A 21,776-nucleotide genomic window follows, 5' to 3' on the forward strand; every position below is an offset into this window, starting at 1 on the left:
ACTGTCACAGACAGACAGCCTTAATGTTTAAAGGGGTATTCCAGGGAAAAACTTTTTTATATATGTCAACTGGCTCCAGAGAGAAACAGATTTGTAAATTACTTCTATTAAAAAAAAATCTTAATCCTTCCAGTACTTATGAGCTTCTGAAGATAAGGTTGTTCTTTTCTGTCTAAATGCTCTCTGACGACACGTGTCTCGGGAACTGGCCAGTTTAGAAGAAAATCCCCATAGCAAACCTCTTCTAAACTGGGCGGTTCCCGAGACACATGTCATCACAGAGCACTTAGACAGAAAAGAACAACCTTAACTTCAGAAACTCATAAGTACTGGAAGGATTAAGATTTTTTAATAGAAGTAATTTGCAAATCTGTTTAACTCTCTGGAGCCAGTTGATATATAAAAAAAAAAAAAGTTTTTTCCTGGATAACCCCTTTAAGTCAGGAATTTAGATAACATTATGTTCTAGTTAAAGCCATTAGTCTCATGGGCACAGCTCTGCTATACGCCACTGACAGGAGATTAACCGTGTGAATACTGGCGTGTTGTAATCTGGGGTGGAGATGGGGGTTTAAAAGTCAATGTGGAGTAGGGTTCAAAATCCACAAGATTAAAAAATAAATAAATTTAAAAAAAAACAGTAATAACACAAAAAAAATTATAATAATTACCGTATTTATCGGCGTATTTTAGCCTAAAGTCTGTGTGCGTGTTATACACCGATACACCCCCAGGAAAGGCAGAGGGAGAGAGGCCGTTGCTGCCCGCTTCTCTCCCCCTGCCTTTCCTGGGGTCTAGAGCGCTGCTGTCGGCCCTTCTCACCCCCTGGCTATCGGCGCCGCTGCCCGTTCTGTCCCCCTGACTATCGGTGCCGATAGCCAGGGGGAGAGAAGCGGCGCCAACAGCCAGGGGGAGAGAAGGGGCAGCGGCACCCATTGCCGGCGCCGCTGCCCTGTTGCCTCCACCCATCCCCGCTGGCATAATTACCTGAGTCGGGTCCGCGCTGTTGCAGGCCTCCGGCGTGCGTCCCCGGCGTCGTTGCTATGCGCTGAACGGCGCGGCGCATGACATCAGTGCGCCGTGCATAGCAACGACGCAGGGGACGCGCGATGGAGGCCTGCAGCAGCGCGGACCCGACTCAGGTAATTATGCCACCGGGGATGGGGGGAGGCAACGGGGCAGCGGCGCCGGCAATGGGTGCCGCTGCCCCTTCTCTCCCCCTGGCTGTCGGCGCCGCTTCTCTCCCCCTGGCTGTCGGCGCCGATAGTCAGGGGGACAGAACGGGCAGCGGCGCCGATAGCCAGGGGGTGAGAAGGGCCGACAGCAGCGCTCTAGACCCCAGGAAAGGCAGGGGGAGAGAAGCGGGCAGCGACGGCCTCTCTCCCCCTGCCTTTCCTGGGGGTATATCGGGGTATACACACGCACCCTCATTTTACCATGGATATTTGGGTAAAAAACTTTTTTTACCCAAATATCCTTGGTAAAATGAGGGTGCGTGTTATAGGCCGGTGCGTGGTATACCCCGATAAATACGGTATATGTTACAACACGCCAGTATTCACACAGTTAATCAGTGGAGTGTAGAAGAGCTGTGCACATGAGACTAGGGGCTTTAACTAGAACAATGTTATTTCATTTCATTTCATATGATGCAGTATAAATTATATAAATACGTCACCATACGGAACGAAATCCCTCAGCAGAAATTTGACGGAATATCTCAGAATTCTGCCACAGATTTTCAGATTTTCCCAGACACAAATGAAGTACCAAAATAAAACATCTGCCACATTTTCCATCAGAAAATTCTCATCAAAAAATTCTGCCACAACCTGCTAAATAATCTGGCAGAATCCACGCCGCAGACATTGTAGCTTAATGGGGCATCAATGTCCATGCAGTCCTAACGCTAACTGATTCAGTCTGCGCTGGCTGCACCCGAAGTTTTTCAACTGCGGATTCTGTAGCGTGAACCCGGCCTTATTGTTGGGACGACTGCTTGTTGTGTCGATTTCAAACAATGCAATTCCCAAAAATGCAAGTCTAACCAATCATTATATCTGTAAGGTACATACCTTTAGAGAGTCCACCAAATCCTCCACCAGGAAGAGGCGCCTCAGCTCCTTGATCGTGCAGTTAATGTGTGATAGGGCAACATTACAATACTTCTGAACGAGGTCTTCAGACACTGCGATATTGGAATCTAACAAGGCTCTAAAGGGAGAGAAGAAAAGAGGAACATCCAAAAGATAAATAAAAAGCAATCTGAATACACTCCGCACATGCCACAGTGCCTTCTATGAAGAAAAAAATAACACATTTGTAGAAAAAGAAGTCCTGCTCCATTACTTTTCTCTATTAAAATATGGGCAATAAAAGGAGAAATCTAGAATACATCAGAACTTAGTGTTTTTGGCTTAAAAGGGTTTTTCCAGGTTTTATTAACTTGTAAGTATCGTGGTCGTGTTGGAAAGTTAGGTCTTAAGAACATTTAGGCCATGTACACGTCAGAATTTCTGTACAGTTTTACACATTTGAATCTGGCAAGGAGATTCCACTGCAGCAATGTCCCTTTGTGCACACTGCGGAATTTGTGATCCAGGAAATTCCGAATTTAGTGTCCGGACCAAATACGTAGTCCGCATAGAATGCATAAGTCTATGAGACGCCGCATTCCTGTGCGACCCTGGCGCCGGCATATTATGCTGGCGCCTGCAGATTCCGGAATGTCCACAGAGATTTCCCGTACGGACATTCCTGAGTGTGATCCTAGCCTTACTGGCCTTATCTGTGTGGGGTGGATCAACCCTTTATCAGGATTCCTCTGAATTCTGGATGACTGCTGTCTCAAGCCTTTCCTAAGATCCTGTTCGGCTCAACATGATTATGTGCCACCTCCCCAACTGCTGAGATCACGTGACAGCGGGGGGACGCATTGAACATACAGCTGGCCCGCACAGGTCACCAGGGGGCTGGGCTTATCAGGGAAGACAAGAATCCAAGCCCCTGTGATCAAAGGAGGCGATTCACCCCACACATGTAAGGAAAGTAAATGTACTTAAGACATAACTTGCCATCATGAGCACGATACGAAAATGTAAAAAAATAAATAAAATAAATAAACCTGGAACACACCTTTTAAGTTCACTTAATATCAGAGCCTTCCATATAGGTCACAAGTATTTCATGCTTTACGACCCCCAAAATAGGGTGGTCTATGCTATCCTTACATAAGAAAAATTTAAAAGAGCATTTAGCATTAAGAACAATACTTTGGATCGATATATCGGCGAAGGGCGGCACTTGCGTTTAGTGCTGTGCCCACCATCAGCCAAATTCTACACCCCAAGAAAAATGCCAGCGCCAGCTGTTTCTTTTGAAATGCTTTTAAGGTTTATAGATAAAACATCAGGTTATATGTCACGTGCAAGATGCATTTCGGCTAAGCGCCTATGTCTATTGCCTATCTATACAACACCATGCCCTCCGTGTCAGCAGCGATAGTGAGGAAAATAGATGCTAAGAAGTTCTAAGTTGTCCCCGGCAGGGTGCAGCATCCCTAGGTAGTCCCTGTTCTCCAGGATAATCATGCCTACTCTGCTGGGACTGATAGTCCTTTAAAGATGCCCACACACCTTTGATAGCTTTGGTGTGAACATTTGTTTGGTCAACAGCTATTTACCTTTACTTACCCTAACGCTTGGCTTTACCTAGCACGCGTGTATTTTCAATGGGGTGAGGAGTACGAGGAAGCTCTACAACTATAGTCTAATGGGGTACCCCGGTGAAGAACGTTTTTAATCTATCAACTGGCTCCCGAAAGTTAAAAAAAGATTTGTAAATTACTTCTATTAAAAAAACCTTAATCCTACCAGTACTCATCAGCTGCTGAAGTGGAGTTGTTCTTTTCTGTCTAACAACAGTGCTCTCTGCTGACATCTCAGTCTGTCTCAGGAACTGTCCAGAGCAGCAGCAAATCCCCATAGCAAACTCCTCCTGTTCGTGACAGGTGTCAGCAGAGAGCACTGTGGTCAAACTGAAAAGAACAATCAACTTCAGCAGCTGATAAGTATTGAAAGGATTAAGATGTTTTAACCCCTTAAGGACTCAGCCCATTTTGGCCTTAAGGACTCAGACAATTTAATTTTTACGTTTTCATTTTTTCCTCTTCGCCTTCTAAAAATCATAACTCTTTTATATTTTCATCCACAGACTAGTATGAGGGCTTGATTTTTGCGCGACCAGTTGTCCTTTGTAATGACATCACTCATTATATCATAAAATGTATGGCGCAACCAAAAAACACTATTTTTGTGGGGAAATTAAAACGAAAAATGCAATTTTGCTAATTTTGGAAGGTTTCGTTTTCACGCCGTACAATTTATGATAAAAATGACGTGTGTTCTTTATTCTGAGGGTCAATACGATTAAAATGATACCCATTATTATATACTTTTATATTATTGTTGCGCTTAAAAAAAAATCACAAACTTTTTAACCAAATTAGTACGTTTATAATCCCTTTATTTTGATGACCTATAACTTTTTTATTTTTCCGTATAAGTGGCGGTATGGGGGCTCATTTTTTGCGCCATGATCTGTACTTTTTTTTGATACCACATTTGCATATAAAAAACTTTTAATACATTTTTTATAATTTTTTTAAAATAAAATGTATTAAAAAAGTAGGAATTTTGGACTTTTTTTTTTTCATTCACGCCGTTCACCGTACGGGATCATTAACATTTTATTTTAATAGTTCGGACATTTACGCACGCGGCGATACCAAATATGTCTATAAAAAATGTTTTTTACGCTTTTTGGGGGTAAAATAGGAAAAAAACGGACGTTTTACTTTTTTATTGGGGGAGGGGATTTTTCACTTTTTTTTTACTTTTACTTTTACATTTTTTTTTTTACACTTGAATAGTCCCCATAGGGGACTATTCATAGCAATACCATGATTGCTAATACTGATCTGTTCTATGTATAGGACATAGAACAGATCAGTATTATTGGTCATCTCCTGCTCTGGTCTGCTCGATCACAGACCAGAGCAGGAGACGCCGGGAGCCGCACGGAGGAAGGAGAGGGGACCTCCGTGCGGCGTTATGAATGATCGGATCCGATCGTTCATTTAAATCGCGAACTGCCGCAGATGCCGGGATCTGTATTGATCCCGGCACCTGAGGGGTTAATGGCGGACGCCCGCGAGATCGCGGGCGTCGGCCATTGCCGGCGGGTCCCTGGCTGCGATCAGCAGCCGGGATCAGCCGCGCATGACACGGGCATCGCTCCGATGCCCGCGGTTATGCTTAGGACATAAATGTACGTCCTGGTGCGTTAAGTACCACCTCACCAGGACGTACATTTACGTCCTGCGTCCTTAAGGGGTTAATAGAATTACATTACAAATCTGTTTCACTTTCTTGAGCCAGTTATGCAAAAAAAATTGTTTTTCACCGAAGTACCCCTTTAAAGTAGTGAAAACATGAAAACCTTTAAAGTTTTGTCTAAAGTCTCTAAATATGAATTCTTCATATAAATTCTTCATATTTACCCTAGGAGATTTATCTAATGTTCCCATATTCCATAAAACAGTTTTTATCATAGGAGCCGAACACCTGCTCTACTCCTGGATCTTCGCATCAATCCCCCCATGTGAAGCTTTTACACAGTAATCCAACGTTACAAGCTCCTCGCTCCGCCATCGTCCAGTTCGAGCTGTGAAGAAGGTTGCCAAAAATAATCTGCCCTCTGTAAGATGAGAACGCCCCATGGGACTCGCTGATGGCTCTGACCCGGTGATAGACATTCAGGAAAGCATTGGGAATCATAGGATAACAGTGCTGGTCCTTCCGACCCAAGAACACCAGACAGAACACTGACCGAGGTGCTGTAAAATAGGGGAGATGATACATGGAACGAGTGGTGATGATATTTTTGGTACAAAAGGGTGAAGACGGGTCAAGCTGTTAAGGCATTCCTGTGCTGGTGACCTTGAAGAATCCTGCAGGCTTACCCTAAACCGTTCAAGTATGTGGACTATGTCTGTACACAGGGAATTTGCACTGTGGGCAACTTAAAAGGGGCATCAATGGAGCGGTCTGCAACGTCAGCTTCTGTACAATGACATCTCTGACCGCACTGTACCGCACACTTAATGAATGTGAGGATAAGGACATATGGTTCCTCAGACAGTGTTACAGCAGTTCGGAGAGGAGCCATCGCCATGATCACTAGAACGAACAGGAGAAGCACTCAGCTATCCTTACGGCTCAATAGACTTTCTACAGCAGTGTTTCCCAACCAGGGTGCCTCCAGGTGTTGCAAAACTACAACTCCCAGCATGCCTGGACAGCCTTTGGCTGTCCAGGCATGCTGGGAGTTGTAGTTTTGCAACATCTGGAGGTACCCTGGTTGGGAAACACTATTCTACAGTAAAAGGATTCTATAGTGAGAAGACTCTCTTTGCTGAAAGCTTCTCCCGGCTCAAGTCTAGTAATTAGTGGGGGTCTCAGTACCCAGATCAAAACTTTTGACGTGTGTCTATGACATGTCAAATGTTTGACATAATGGCAAGCTCCTTGAGAGAGTTCCTATAAAAAAAGGGGGGGGGGGGAAATAGTCTCTTCTCTCTTGCACAGCGTCTGGTATTTTCATATTCAAGTAAGTGTAAATGGAACTGAGCTGCCATAGTAGACATAGCCCACGGGGAGGAAGGGGAAGGACAGAACAGTATAATTGAGGGGGGGTTCTGCAAAGTAGTTGAAATTGGTTTAGGCCTGGAAATGAACTTTGGGCATTTAGGGTACTTCGTAGGAAAAAAAAAAATATAACATTCTGTGGAATATTGGGCCGAAATTCTAGAGGTAGTCCAGAATTTCCAAGCAGGGCGCCTCAAGCTGTTTCAAAACTACAACTCAGCATGCCCAGACAGCCAATGGCATAATGGGGGTTGTAGTTTTATAACAGCGGGAGGCACCTGGGAAGTACTGCCTCCTACACAGGGGGGGACCATTAGGTGTACAAGCTACTAACAATAGAAGGTGAGGGATCCAGCTTCACAGCAATGTGGCTGTTAAAATCCAAACTTTAATATAGTCAAAACATGGAAAAAATGAAAAGAACTAAAAACAGACATGCCGACGCGTTTTGAGCCATGATTAAGGGCTTGTAATAGCCCGAAACGCGTCAGCGTGTCTGCTGTTCGTTCTTTTTTCCATGTTTTATTGACTATATTAAAGTTTGGATTTTAACAGCCACATTGCTGTAAAGCTGGATCCCTCACCTTCTATTGTTTGTCAACACGGGCAGACGGCCCGCTTTGGCCGCGCTTCAGATTACAAAGCAATCCCTTCACCTGTGGTCCCTGTGGTGAGTGAGCTGAGTTGCAATTTTTTCCTTTCCATTTACTATTGTACAAGCTACTAGTGTGTCCAGAGGGGTTGTCAGGCAGTAAAATGTAAAAGTGAATGAACATCTTTCCGATTTTACAAAAACCTACTACTTCTCTGCCTCTGTGCTGGTGACCTTGAAGAATCATGAAGTCTTACCTAAACCGTTCAGTATGTGGAGTATGTCGGACACGCGGACAACTATATTAGATATATATATAGATATATATAGATATATATAGATATATATATATCTATATATCTCTATCTATATATCTCTATCTATATATCTCTATCTATCTATCTCTATCTATCTATCTCTATCTATCTATCTCTATCTATCTCTATCTATCTCTATCTATCTCTATCTATCTCTATCTATCTCTATCTATCTCTATCTATCTCTATCTATCTCTATCTATCTCTATCTATCTCTATCTATCTCTATCTATCTCTATCTATCTCTATCTATCTCTATCTATCTCTATCTCTATCTATATATATATATATATATATATATAAAAACACACCAATGGCGCGGTCTGCAGCGTCCGCTTCTGTACAATGACCACTATGATCGGACTGTACCGCACACTAAGTGAATGTAAAGATAAGGACACATGGTTCCGCAGATAAAATGTTAATATTCCCAGCTGAAAGAGATTTCCTTATTTCGCTCAATTTCTCACATATATTGGTCTGAGATCTGATCAACGTTCTACATTTTTCTTCCCCATGTGTTACTAACTTTGCCACAGTAAAAACTAAATGTAATTCACTGCTTTCTGCCAAGTGGATTACTAACAGGGTTTAATGTAGAAGAAAGTTTAGGACAGTGTGAATAAAGGGGACAGACTTGGCCGAATGATATTTCAACATTCACTGCTCGAAAAGTGAAGCAATGTGCAGAATAAGGAAACTAACCGTGTGACCTATATGCACTAGAAGTGAAGGATCACCAGCTGCGGCGTTCAGTCCTCCTGCATTTATAAATATATGAGATTCTGTGTACGTCAAATGGCATCTTATGTAACATGAGCAAAACGCTTCTGGATCATTGCATAACTAATATTAATAGCAGACGGCAGTAGAGATCCAGGGACTGGTCACTTTAATACATTTCGCTTGACTGGTTTTAATGGCCATGTAGTGAAAAAGTTCACCGTGTGCGCAAAGTGGTCACCGTGACCAGGAACAGAACAGAGTGTTACTTTTTTTTATCACACCCTATTGAAGACAACGGATGGGATATGATCTGAAGCTTAGAACCAATGAATGCAGGGCCTAGTAGAAAATGCAGGGGGGTGCAGGACCTAGTAGAAAATGCAGGGGGGTGCAGGGCCTAGTAGAAAATGCAGGGGGGTGCAGGGCCTAGTAGAAAATGCAGGGGGGTGCAGGGCCTAGTAGAAAATGCAGGGGGGTGCAGGGCCTAGTAGAAAATGCAGGGGGGTGCAGGGCCTAGTAGAAAATGCAGGGGGGTGCAGGGCCTAGTAGAAAATGCAGGGGGATGCAGGGCCTAGTAGAAAATGCAGGGGGATGCAGGGCCTAGTAGAAAATGCAGGGGGATGCAGGGCCTAGTAGAAAATGCAGGGGGGATGCAGGGCCTAGTAGAAAATGCAGGGGGATGCAGGGCCTAGTAGAAAATGCAGGGGGATGCAGGGCCTAGTAGAAAATGCAGGGGGGATGCAGGGCCTAGTAGAAAATGCAGGGGGGATGCAGGGCCTAGTAGAAAATGCAGGGGGATGCAGGGCCTAGTAGAAAATGCAGGGGGTGCAGGGCCTAGTAGAAAATGCAGGGGGGTGCAGGGCCTAGTAGAAAATGCAGGGGGATGAGGGCCTAGTAGAAAATGCAGGGGGATGAGGGCCTAGTAGAAAATGCAGGGGGATGAGGGCCTAGTAGAAAATGCAGGGGGATGAGGGCCTAGTAGAAAATGCAGGGGGTTGCAGGGCCTAGTAGAAAATGCAGGGGGGTGCAGGGCCTAGTAGAAAATGCAAGGGGGTGCAGGGCCTAGTAGAAAAATTAACACACACACTATAATAACTGCAACCAAGCTTCTTTCTTTATATATTTTCCGTCAATATTACAAATAAATCCAACAGTAATCACCCAAAGTGTGTCAAGATCATCCGCAGGAGACATATAAGGCTTCTCAGGCTTCCATGTGCAGCTGCACCAGCGCTCTTAGGCTGGGTTCACACCACGTTTTCTTAAATACGGTTCCCGTATACGGTTTGGAGGAGGGGGCGGGGCTTAATCGCGGCGCCCGCACTCAGCCGTATTCGGGAACCGTATTTAATGCAAGTCTATGAGCCGACCGGAGTGGTCGACCACGTTTTTGCCTGCGGTCGGGAAACCGCATACGGCCGAAAACGAAGCTGACCGGAGGCTGTGGTTCACTCCGGTTGGCTCAGACTTGCATTAAATACGGTTCCCGAATACGGCTGAGTGCGGGCGCCGCGATTAAGCCCCGCCCCCTCCTCCAAACCGTATGCGGGAACCGTATGTAAGAAAACGTGGTGTGAACCCAGCCTTATTCGGCCGTCTCCGTTCACTGCTGGTTTGGTAGGAATGTCAGCAGCTGCACATGGAAGCCTTATAGGACCAGCGTTCAAAATTCTCACTGTTCGTATTCATACTATTGCAAATGCGCATCATCAGTATTGAGTTTATTTTGCATATTTTGTTTTGTAGCAATTTCTGGTGCAATAATTTAAATTAAACCTCTCTCTAAAAAAATTATAATAGGTTTTATAACATTTGGCAAAGAATTGCTGCTGCTGCTGCAAAAAAAAAAAAAACACACAGCTGGTTAGATTGGAGTTTACATGCAGTGCTGTGGAGTCGGACGAAATTTTGGGTCCCTGGAGTCGGAGTCAGAGTCGGCAAACAGTGCTCCGACTCCTACTAAATTTAGATTGGAATATAAAAAATAAAAAAAAAAGGCAAGTTTAAATGTCCCAATTCACAAAAAGTTATAATTAATGACTTCTCTACTGTAAGAATAAAGACCAATGCATTCAGTGCCTCACGTAACAGCAAAACTAACACAATAAGTGACCATGAAGAAGCATGCTTTTCCTGTGCTTCACTATATGGCACGCAACTCACAATTAGGAGCGGCAATACTTGTACTTTCTGCTGTTACAGGGAACCCATGGGTAACCTAGCCTCTCACTGATAAGGGGTTAAGGAAATATGTTTTTTTGCAGGACTAGAGACACTTGTATAAGTGAAGGGAATGGAGGGTCAATAGTTGAAGACTGAAGCTGTAAACCATTGGAAAAACTGCTGTCATTCAGCTAAGGCTATAAAAACTTGTAAACTCTGATTGTTAGCTTAAACTTTAAACATGACTATGGGATTCTACTAGGGAAATCATGTTTTATAATAAACGCCCCTTCCAGGTTCCTCCCACTGCCCTATCTTCAGCAGCAGATCAGCACACAAAAAGGAGAAGGCAGCAGCTTCTGCCCAACTACCTCTCTCTGCTAGAAGAGCTTAGAAGAACTTGGTGGAACTGCTTCTTGGATTCAACAGTAAGTGTTTATAAATACATTTGCATATTAATACAGAGGAGTCTGAGTCGGAAGTACAAAAAACTGCAGAGTCGGAACATTTATCTACCGACTCCACAGCCCTGTTTACATGTCTATAATGCTAATTGCTGTATGCTTGTGCAGATTGCGACACTCCAGACTCGCCAATAAACTCGCTCAGCTAAACCACCATGTTATTTCAATGAGGAAAGGTCAGATGTGTCAAAATCCAACATGCTAGACACGTGCATTTTTTCCTAATAGTTTTCTTACCCATTGAACTTAATGTATGGAAAATAAAGCAGCAAAATATGCACTATACTGTATCCCAAGGGTACAGTATGCTGTGTATACTTGATGCTGCAGCTCTGAGGTTGCAGAATTCAATTTAAACTAAAGGACTAAACACAGCTTCAAATCTGCAGCTTCTAATCCCGCGTATCAAATATGCACAGGATACTGTACTTGTGAATGGACCCTAAGGGCGTGTTCACACTGGGCAATTGAAACTGAATCTCCGCTCACGGAAATCAGCGAGCGAGAAATTCAGTCTATCAGCCGGCGTCGCATTGACGGCGGCTACGCAGAGCTCATGGACTTCTGCGCATAGAAAGAACCTGTTCCTTCTTTGCGCAGAACAATTTCAGCAGCGGAATGGTCCACCACTGAAATTGCCGAGTGTGAACGGCTCTCGAGGAAGACTCATTCACACCGATGTTAAAGTTTACCACGGGAATTACGTAGTGTGAACGCACCATAAAAGGTGTTTTCTGTGCAAATATAATACTCAAGCTGAAGTACCTTTCACTTTATTAAAGGGTTTAATTCGATTACAGAATAGATTACTGCAAGCATCGGCCTTCTACAATTCACATTTATGTGACTGAAGAGACCCTTTTCCCGGTCTAGCAAAACCCTCGCCGTCTCCTCCACTCCAAAGATTTTTTTTTTTTTTTAAGCCAAAAATGTCTAACCGCTGATATACATTACTCAAGGTTAGGCTGTCATTGAATGGTCACTTATCTAAAAGATAAGAAATTTACAGCACAATGGAAAACATTTTACATGCAAACAAAATTAAGCATTTTCTGCTCCACTAGTTATACAGTTACAGCCCTGTTTCTTCTTAATACAGTGACTCAGGTACCAAAAATAGACGATAATGCCCCGTCCCCCGCACCGCCCCACGACCGGGGATGACCCGGACGGTCCCTGCAGCAACTGGGAAGGTGAGTCAGGGTTCTGGGATGGACAGGTATCTGTATAATATACTATACCTACAGTAGGCCCTCCAGCTGTTGCAAAACTACAACTCCCAGCATGTCCGGACAGCCAACGGCTGTCCGGGCATGCTGGGAGTAGTAGTTTTGCAACAGCTGGAGGCACCCCTAGGCGCGGTGCAGCGCGGCGGGGGGAGCGGTGGTGGTGATAGGTCTCAGGACCCCCGGACAGGCAGGGGGAGAGAAGCGGGTGGTGGCGGCGGCCTATGGCACCGCAAAAGCCACTGCAGTGCATTGATTTAAAGCGCCCGCTTTAAATCAATGATCTGCAGCGGTGTCGGAATATCGGTATAAGTTATCCGCTATCGGCCCTAACCTCCACCGATTATCGGTATCGGCCCTAAAAAAAACGATATCGGTCGATCCCTAATACTGAGGGATAATGGTTTCCTAAGAAATTGGTGTCTAAAGGCCCTTCTACACAAACCCCAGCTGGAGGAAACTATCACCAATCTCCGTGATGGTCACTTGTTTACAGGGCCTTCAGAAGGTTGGATTAACCATGTGAACCTTCAAATTCACCATTATTGACAGCACATGACCCATTCACATATGGTGAAGTGTGGCTGAGAAATATTCACAGAAGATGATGAAGTTGGCTGATGAACCAGAGTTTTTTATGTTCGTTGGCCCTTTTACAAGGGCCATTCATCAGGATGAGCATTCCTAGGAAAGCTAAAAGGGTCTTTAGGTAGGGAAAACAGACTGTAAATCCCTACTGGGGGCCAGGTCCATGTGAGTTATGACATGTCTCTTTAGTGCTGGAAAATAGGTTGCTTAAAGCCTAGAAGGATGCCATGCCCCGCCCCCCCCCCTCCCCCATTTATGTCTATAGCTGTGATGCCCCCTCCTACAGACCAGAAGGGAGGGGCGTGGCTGTGAGGTCACATCCTCGTTTCGGAGGAAGCACCCGGCACAGAATGCAGGGGGGCTGCACAGAGATCTCGGCGGTCCCCAGAGGCGGAAACTGATGCCAGAAAGTTAAACAAATTTGTAAATTAGTTCTAATAAAAAAAATCTTAATCTTTTCAGTACTTATTAGCTGCTGAATACTACAGAGGAAATTATATTCTTTTGGGATTTCTTTTCTAACACGACCACAGTGTTCTAGTTTACAAACCTTTTCACATGATGTTCAAGAGCTCAGACTATTATGACAATGGAGGAAATATCGTTTTCATACGGTGAATTTGCTACTTACTTGAATGGATGACCGTCATCAGATTTCTGAATGGCCTGCAAAACCCCTTTGTATATTCTAAAGCTGATGGAGACAGAGAGCAGGGCCAAGGCGATATATGCAGCTACGCTGACAATGCTAAAGACGGTCAAAGACAGAAGCAAGAAGAGGCTGGCGCCGAACACTGCTCCGGACTTCTTAATGTCCCGCCAGTACAGGAGGTCGACAACTAAAGAAAAGAAGAAAGAAAATATTGTCAATTACTTAGGAAATCTATACTGCAGCGATTTAAAGGGGTACTCCCCTGGAAAACATTTATTTATTTTTAATCAACTGGTGCCAGAAAGTTAAACAGATTTGTAAATTACTTCTATTTAAAAATCTTAATCCTTCCAGTACTCATCAGCTGCCGTTTGTTCCACAAGAAATCCTTTTCTTTTTTAATTTCCTTTATGTCTGACCACAGTGCTCTCTGCTGACACCTCTGTCCATTTTAGGAACTGTCCAGGACAGGTTTGCTATGGGGATTTGCCCCTATTCTGTACAGTTCCTAAAATGGACCGAGGTGTCAGCAGAGAGCACAGTGGTCAGACAGAAAGGAAATTCAAAAAAAGAAATTCCTGTGGATTTGCTTTGGACTTGATAAAGGGAGGAATCCCGAAAGCTCGTCTCTACAAAATGCTGTTAGTTTAAAAAAAAAAAAGGTATTACAAGATACTGCAACATTTTTGGATTTGCATCTGCATCACTGGACTAATACGGCTACTCAAAAAAAAAAAAAAAAAAAAAAAAAAAAAAAATTAGAATAATAGATCAAATAGATGATAGATCAAATAGATAATTAAAAAAATATATAATTTTTTTTCCAGGGGAGTACCCCTTTAAGCTTCAGTATTACAGTACATAGCCATGTGTGGCCTGATGGGTCTAGGGCAGTGTTTTCCAAGCAGGGTGCCTCCAGCTGTTGCAAAACTACAACTCCCAACATGCCCGGACAGCCGAAGGCTGTTCGGGCATGCTGGGAGTTGTAGTTTTGCAACAGCTGGAGGCACCCTGGTTGGGGAAACACCGGCCTGGATTAATGTTCTTTGCCCGGATGCTGCATGGCAGAGTTTCTCTGGTGTCTCTCAGGCTGCAGGGGAGCTGTAATTTTGCAACAACTGGAGGCACCCTGCTTGGTAAACACTGGTCTAGTGGGCATTGAATGTGTGCGAGGAGAACAGAACTTCCAATTAGCATTGGGGAAATTTTTTTTGTCAATGAACACAAGGTCTCTTTATTCTAAGGCGCTCACCACTGGAGGATGGCTACTGGAGGATGGCGCTCACCACTGGAGGATGGCTACTGGAGGATGGCGCTCACCACTGGAGGATGGCTACTTACACCATACCCCGAGACTGACCAAATGTACCTCAGGCCATGTCCCTGAAGCAATGTTTAGCAATGCAACAGAAGTGCAAGGAATGGAGTCAGATCACAGACTCTTGTGTTGGGCACAAACAGGGTTAACTGCAAAGAGCATCTAATATACACGTGTATAAAATCCCCATAAGGATTACACAGTGTGTCAGACAATGGGTTTCACTTGCTTCTAAATATGGTTTAGTTCACAGTAAGATAAACATGGCAAAGTCCCATTGCTCAATACCTCGCAGGGAAAATGCCAAACATGAACACCACCCTAAAGCAACAGCGAGTGTTCATTCCTACTATGTATTATTCTTCATATGAAGTCCTAATTATCACATTGTATTAAAGGGGCACTGCGGTGGAAAACATTATTTCTTTCAACTCAACTGGTGCCAGAAAGTTAAAACAGATTTGAAAATTACTTCTATTAAATAATCTTAAACCTTTCAGTACTTATCAGTCGTTATATGCTCCACAGGAAGTGCTTTTCTTTTTGAATTTCTTTTCTGTCTGACATCATTGCTCTCTGCTGACACCTCTGTCCATGTCAGGAACTGTCAAGAGCTGAAGAGGTTTGCTATGGAGAATTGTTCCTGCACTAGACAGTTCCTGACATGGACAGAAGTGTCAACAGAGAGCACTGTGATCAGACAGAAAGGAAATATATGTAGTATACAGCAGATCATAAGTACTGGAAGGATTACGATTTTTAAATAGAAGTAATTTACAACTTTCTGGTACTGGTTGATTTAAAAAAATTATATAAAAACGATGAATAAAATTAAAAAATAAATGTTTCCCATTAGAGTACCCCTTTAATAAGAAGTTTGTGTAGCTGGGAGCAAAAGGGAAGGAGGTCAAGCAATAGAATAAGGTCTATGGGGAGGCCGGGAATGAATGACGTTAAGAGAACACATGGTAGCATGAAAACGACACCGTGCTGACTCCGGTAATCTTTAATCCGCAGAATACCGAGGCCAGGAAAGGTCTGCAGCTCCGAACATAGAAGGCAACAGCAAGGTCCCACCCGCACAAAGTGTCTCATCAGCCATTACTAACCAGATTAAGGCTGGGTTCACACTACGTTTTCCCCCATACAGGAGCGCATACGGCAGGGGGGAGCTAAAACCTCGCGCTCCCGTATGTCACCGTATGCGCTCCTGTATGTCATTCATTTCAATGAGCCGGACGGAGTGAAACGTTCGGTCCTGTCGGCTCATTTTTGCGCCGTATGCGCTTTTACAACCGGACCTAAAACTGTGGTCAACCACGGTTTTAGGTCCGGTTGTAAAAGCGCATACGGCGCAAAAATGAGCCGACCGAACGTTTCACTCCGTCCGGCTCATTGAAATGAATGACATACGGGAGCGCGAGCTTTTAGCTCCCCCCTGCCGTATGTGCTCCCGTATGGGATAAAACGTAGTGTGAATCCACCCTTACATGATGTCAGAGAAAAGGAGCATCAGATGGACAACCGGGCCATAGTTACTCCAGTGTTCTACAAGGGTGCATGCACACCATGTTTTCACTGTACGGTTGCCGGATCCGGCTGGGGGAGGGGAAAACCGTGCACTCCTGTACGGCGCTGAAATCCATCGACTTTAATGAGCCGATCAGAGTCACAGTTTTACTCCGGTCGGCTCATTTTTTACCCGTATCCGGTTTTCTGACCGGACTTTAAAACGTAGCATACCGGCCCAGCTGGGTTACGGGAGCGCAAGGTTTCCCCTCCCCCAGTCTGATCCAGCACCGTACAGTGAAAACGTGGTGTGCATGCACCCCAAGTCCTGATTTATGAACTGCTGAGCAGTATGAGTTTATAGGACCTCTTTACAGGGTTGCCCAACTTACTAAAACAAAAAACCTAAATGAATAAAATTATAAATGGCCACTGCTCGTGACTGTGGTGAAAGAAACCCCCACCATATTGATTTTATCCCCATCTCATCCCGATATGGCCCAGGGGTGACGCGTGTATATGGGCACCTCGTGTGTAAATAAAGCTGGTGGGGAGGATGGGATTGTCAGTGCTGGATAAGGCTGGGACGGGGTAAGCATTGCTTTCTTTTATACTTTACTAAGACCCTGAGCAGTGGGCGAGCGATCTTAAAGGGGTATTCCGGGTTTATACATCTTATCCCTTATGCCGGCAGGACCCCCGCAATCATACATCTTATCCCCTTTGGATATGGGAATAAGATTTATAAACCCCGAATTCCCCTTTAACTCAATGTACTGGCAGAGACGTAGGGTGGCGTACAAAAAAAAAAAAATTTTTTAAATAAAATAAATCTGCAACAGTGATTCTGCAGCAATATATACAAGTTGAATTACTGTGTTGGACTTAGTCGTATATTGGTTCTGAAGCCACCAAAATGTCATCCAAAAAAGAAAAAAAAAAAAGTAGATAACTAATATAGATAAAGCAAATCCTTACATGTAAAAGTAAGAAAGATCTGCTGGGAGCTGTAATCACTGTCTATGTCAGTGTTTCCCAACCAGGGTGCCTCCAGCTGTTGCAAAACTACAATTCTCAGCATGCCTGGACAGCAGTTGGGCTGTCCGGGCATGCTGGGAGTTGTAGTTTTGCAACAGCTGGAGGCACCCTGGTTGAGAAACAATGGTTTAAGTAGAGGACAGAAGCTTCTTTAGGGTCCTATACAGTACATACAGTGTCCCAAATGGAGCCGCCCTTACTTGGTGTCCAAAGGAGCAGCTAACCCTGGCACAGGTAAAGTGTAGTACAAAACTTGCAGTTCCTCCCTGTACTGTAGGGGGCGATACCAGCCAGTCAGTCAGTGCATTCACTTCAGTAATACAGGTGATTTTACTGAATACCAGTAAAATGCCCATTCTGATTGGTCAGTTCCTCTCACAGATCTAGACTGTCTGTACATTGTATGTTGAGTCTGGTTTCAAGTTACAATGGTCCAGAAAAGACATTGTATGTTGATGGATCATTGTATATATTTATTTAATCTCTCTCACTGTGAAATATAAACATACATTGAGAGAGAGATAGATAGATATATATATATATATATCTATCTATCTGTCTCTATCTCTATCTCACACACATACGGGGACATTTACTAATCTAGTCTATTCTGGGTAAGCTTATAGACCAGCGTATGTGGTAGTCTCTTGTCTATTGTGCTCCTAATTTATCAGGTCTCACAGCCCTTGATAAATTCTGTGCTCAGACTTCAGGGTCTACAGCTTAAACTGCATTTAGACCTGCTCCAACATGGTCTGACATCTCAGCGTATTTTGGGCAGATGCGACTTGTCGCACAAAAGTCGCACTTGATAAATTCAGCACCAATGCATTTTCCAATGCATTTCCGTCTAAAATAGACTTGCATGCATCATGTTCTAAAAATCCTCCACAGCAAAAGTCGCAGAAAAGTCGCACATATTTAGACTGCGACTTTCTGTGCGACAAATTTAGACAGGAAAAACCAGTCTAAATCCTTTGATAAATCTCCCCCATTATGTACATGTGTAAACTCACCCCTATTAGGGGGATTGGACACGTCAGATGGTCACTGTCACCAGAGCTCTCATTCATTGAAGTATCCCGACAGCTGGCCTAATAAAATGTGCTATAGGTTATGAATCCCAACAGCTGGGATAAGGGGATTGAACAGTAAAATAATAAATATATGTTACAGCACTGAAGGTGAACAATGATACGGAATGCACAGCGGGATTACCCTATTGTGACCAGGGCTTTATGATTAAGGGGGTCACCACATGGCAATAGTAATAAGCAGCACAGTGGTAGCTCAGAGCATATGGACTCTAGGTCTGTAATAAGGGTATAATGATTCTCTATGTCAGCGTTTCCCAATGCTGTCAGGGCATGCTGGGAGTTGTAGTTTTGCAACAGCTGGAGACACCCTGGTTGGGAAACCCTGCTCTATGTGAAGACACCGCACTGCAGATACAGAACATTCACCTATCAGGGCTCAAAACTCTCCGCACACCCCGTTCTTATGAGCAATTCCCAAAAAAATACGAAGGATCAGAAAGGAGAATCTAAAGTGGCTGCAGCTGGCGCCATTTGGTAAGGAGGGATGTAACAGAAGTGGCATCTGCTAGCACTAAAAATAGCAGCCGGCATCTATGCCTTCCATGTAAAGCTCACCCAGCGAGAACACACCGTCCACCGTCTACAAGAGGCAGGAATACACCACAACATCATCCCACTTTAACCAAAGCCAAATTCAAAAGCAGTGAAAGTAACAAAATCTGAATTAAAAAGATAAAGTGTGCAGAAGGACACTGCAGTGTGTGGAGGAGGGAGCGGTGCGGTGCGTGAACACGACCTCCTCAGTAACACAGGCAGTAAGGAAGGAGCGGAGGGGAGTAGGGGCTCATGCACACACAAAGCACTGACCATTCTTGGAATCCATCTTGGAGCTGCCTGCATGCAGTGGGACCGTCCACAGCTGACTAACTGGAACTACGCTCACTTCCTGCCCAGCGTTCAGGAGGTCACAGTGAACACGTCAATCATGGGCAGAACACTCCCCCCCAGACCCCGCACTACTGCTGAGACACAGCATTCACTCAGAGAGCTGAGACCACTCACTGGGCACAGAGGGGGAGGGGTACACATACAAAAATAAGAGGCTGGCAGGACCTCATCATTATAGTAGAGCAGTGTTTCCCAACCAAGGTGCCTCCAGCTGTTGCAAAACTACAACTCCCAGCATGCCCGGACAGCCAAAGGCTGTCCGGGCATGCTGGGAGTTGTAGTTTTGCAGCAGCTGGGGGCACAGCGATTGGAAAACCATGAGTAGGACACCGATCCCCCTTCCCCCCCCCACTCCCCCTTGGTCCTGCACATGGTATGACAGCCAAAGGCTGTCTGGGCATGCTGGGAGTTTGTTCTGCAACAGCTGGAGGCACCCTGGTTGGGAAACACTGTAGTAAAGGGTCCAGCTCAACAAATACAGGCAAAGTCACTTTATATTTGTGGACATAGTCACCTTTTTGTCCCTAGTGAAGTGTACTATTGGGGGAGGGGTGAAAATTAAAATTTTACTTCTGATATGCCAATTATGTTCCCAGAATAATGCCCAGAGCATAGCCAAAAGTAAAACCTATGCCCGCCCCAAACCCTATGCTCGGAATCATCATTCTGGGAATGTGATGTGTGTGGCCGTCCCTAACCTGTGGCCTCAAATGCGCACCCCGCTCAGGTGGAGAGAGAGCGCTGCGCATGTGAGGCAACCTAAAAAGTCCCCGATGATAGTGACTCAGTGACCCATGGGAAATTGTGAGAAATTTAAAAAAGGGAAAATTTAGTGCTCCATGGAGGTGCGATACTCCCTGAAGCAGTTTTCAATGCAGCGACCCGGATGATCGTGGCAAGTGTCACCTTGAGTAGTGGTGGCCTTCCGTATCCCCCTCTTGGGAAAAACTTATTTTTTTCTGGGATCCTCCCTTCTTTCCTCTGGAAAGTGTTGGCCTGGGATGATCCTGGCACCTATATTTCCAGTTCCTTGGGAAGTCCGGCCTTTCCCGGTCAAAGATCAGGACCTTTAGGACTTCTTCTTTGAACTGGAGGAATGTCCCTGTGTTGCCAGCGTTCTGGTACAGAACAAAAGAGTTGTACATGGCAACCTGTACCATGTAGACCGCAACTTTTTTCTACCATACACGTGTTTTCTGCATGGCCATGTATGGCTTGAGGACTTGATCTGAGAGATCAACTCCCCCCATATACTGATTGTAGTCCAGAATACAATCAGGATTGAGGACCGGTGTTGTGGTACCTCGCACAGGGACAGGTGAGCTGCCGTTACCATGAATAGTGGTCAGCATAAGGACATCCCTCTTATCCTTATACTTGACCAGCAACAGGTTTTCATGGGTAAGAGCACGGGACTCACCCTTGGGGATAGGTGTCTGAACAAAATTTAGGAGGGAGGCCACTCTGGTTCTTCCACACGGTCCCACAAGCGGACGTCGATCTGGCGGCGAGGGATGTGAAGAGAGGGATGCTGGTATAAAAGTTGTCCACGTACACGTGGCAGCCCTTATCCAGCAATGGGTGCACAAGCTCCCAAACGATTTTCCCGCTAACACCCAGAGTGGGGGACATTCTGGGGGTTCAATACGGGAATCTTGTCCCTCATATACTCTAAACTTGACAGTGTACCCGTAGGTACTCACAAAGTTTGTAGCGTTTCACACCATACCGCGCCCGCTTCGAGGGAATATACTGGCGGAAGATGAGTCTCCTCTGAAAACTGATGACTCATCTAACGAGAGCTCCCTGAGAGGTACGAAGGCCTCCAAAATGATCTAGTGCCAACCACTGGGTCACCATCACGGGTGGTGCTTGGCCTCGTCTGGCGACGTCTCCGCCAGTGCTAACATGATGAGGAGGACGAGGAAGAACACAGGAAAGTAGGATCTTCCTCGTCCTCACAGGCAGATTCGGAGTCAAGTAAAGCATATGCCTCCTCTGCCGAAAATGACCGGCGGGTCATCAACTTTTCTTTCCTACAGTGGCGGGGGTTTGTGTGTGTACTTTGTGATATTTTATTACACACAGTTTATATAAAGTTTGCACCCACAGTTAAAGAAAAAACACAGCCAATCACCTAATTCCGGGTCATACGTGACCAGTACGACCGGAATCGCCGCAGATCGCGGATGTAAATTCACCGGTGATCTGACATTTGGGGGGGGGGGGGTCTCGGGAACCCTGTGCCTTTTGTAGACACAAAAAACAAACAAACAGTCTAAAGACAATGATAAATGTCAGCCTGTCTCCTGAAGGGGAGAGCTCAGCTCCACCAAATTGTCTGTGGAAACATTAGTAAATAATATGCACCAAAAGGGAAATTATGGGCCAAAACAGAAATTTAGGCTGTGCTTGGCTGAAAACCGAAACTGAAAATGCATTAATCGGCCCTCCGGCCACCTCCACAGTGGATCGCCCCCTCCCCTGCAAT

The 21,776-nt window shown here is 44.8% G+C and overlaps 1 protein-coding gene across 6 annotated transcripts in view; it reads right to left on the reverse strand.

Moving 5' to 3' along the window:
* Positions 1-21,776, reverse strand: part of RTN4 (reticulon 4) — a 65,820-nt gene that overhangs the window by 6,268 nt on the left and 37,776 nt on the right. For 5 of the 6 annotated variants that reach the window (XM_056567769.1, XM_056567773.1, XM_056567768.1 and 2 more), the window contains 2 exons: positions 13,415-13,622; positions 2,076-2,214 (listed from right to left, as the gene is read on the reverse strand). In XM_056567769.1, the coding sequence (XP_056423744.1) occupies positions 2,076-2,214; positions 13,415-13,622 (347 nt within the window). Of the gene's footprint in view, positions 1-2,075; positions 2,215-13,414; positions 13,623-19,204; positions 19,346-21,776 lie in introns of those variants that run through there. The other variant, XM_056567771.1, reaches the window with a different exon arrangement.

The sequence above is a fragment of the Hyla sarda genome, chromosome 3 (genome assembly GCF_029499605.1).
Source record: "Hyla sarda isolate aHylSar1 chromosome 3, aHylSar1.hap1, whole genome shotgun sequence".
NCBI lineage: Eukaryota > Metazoa > Chordata > Amphibia > Anura > Hylidae > Hyla > Hyla sarda.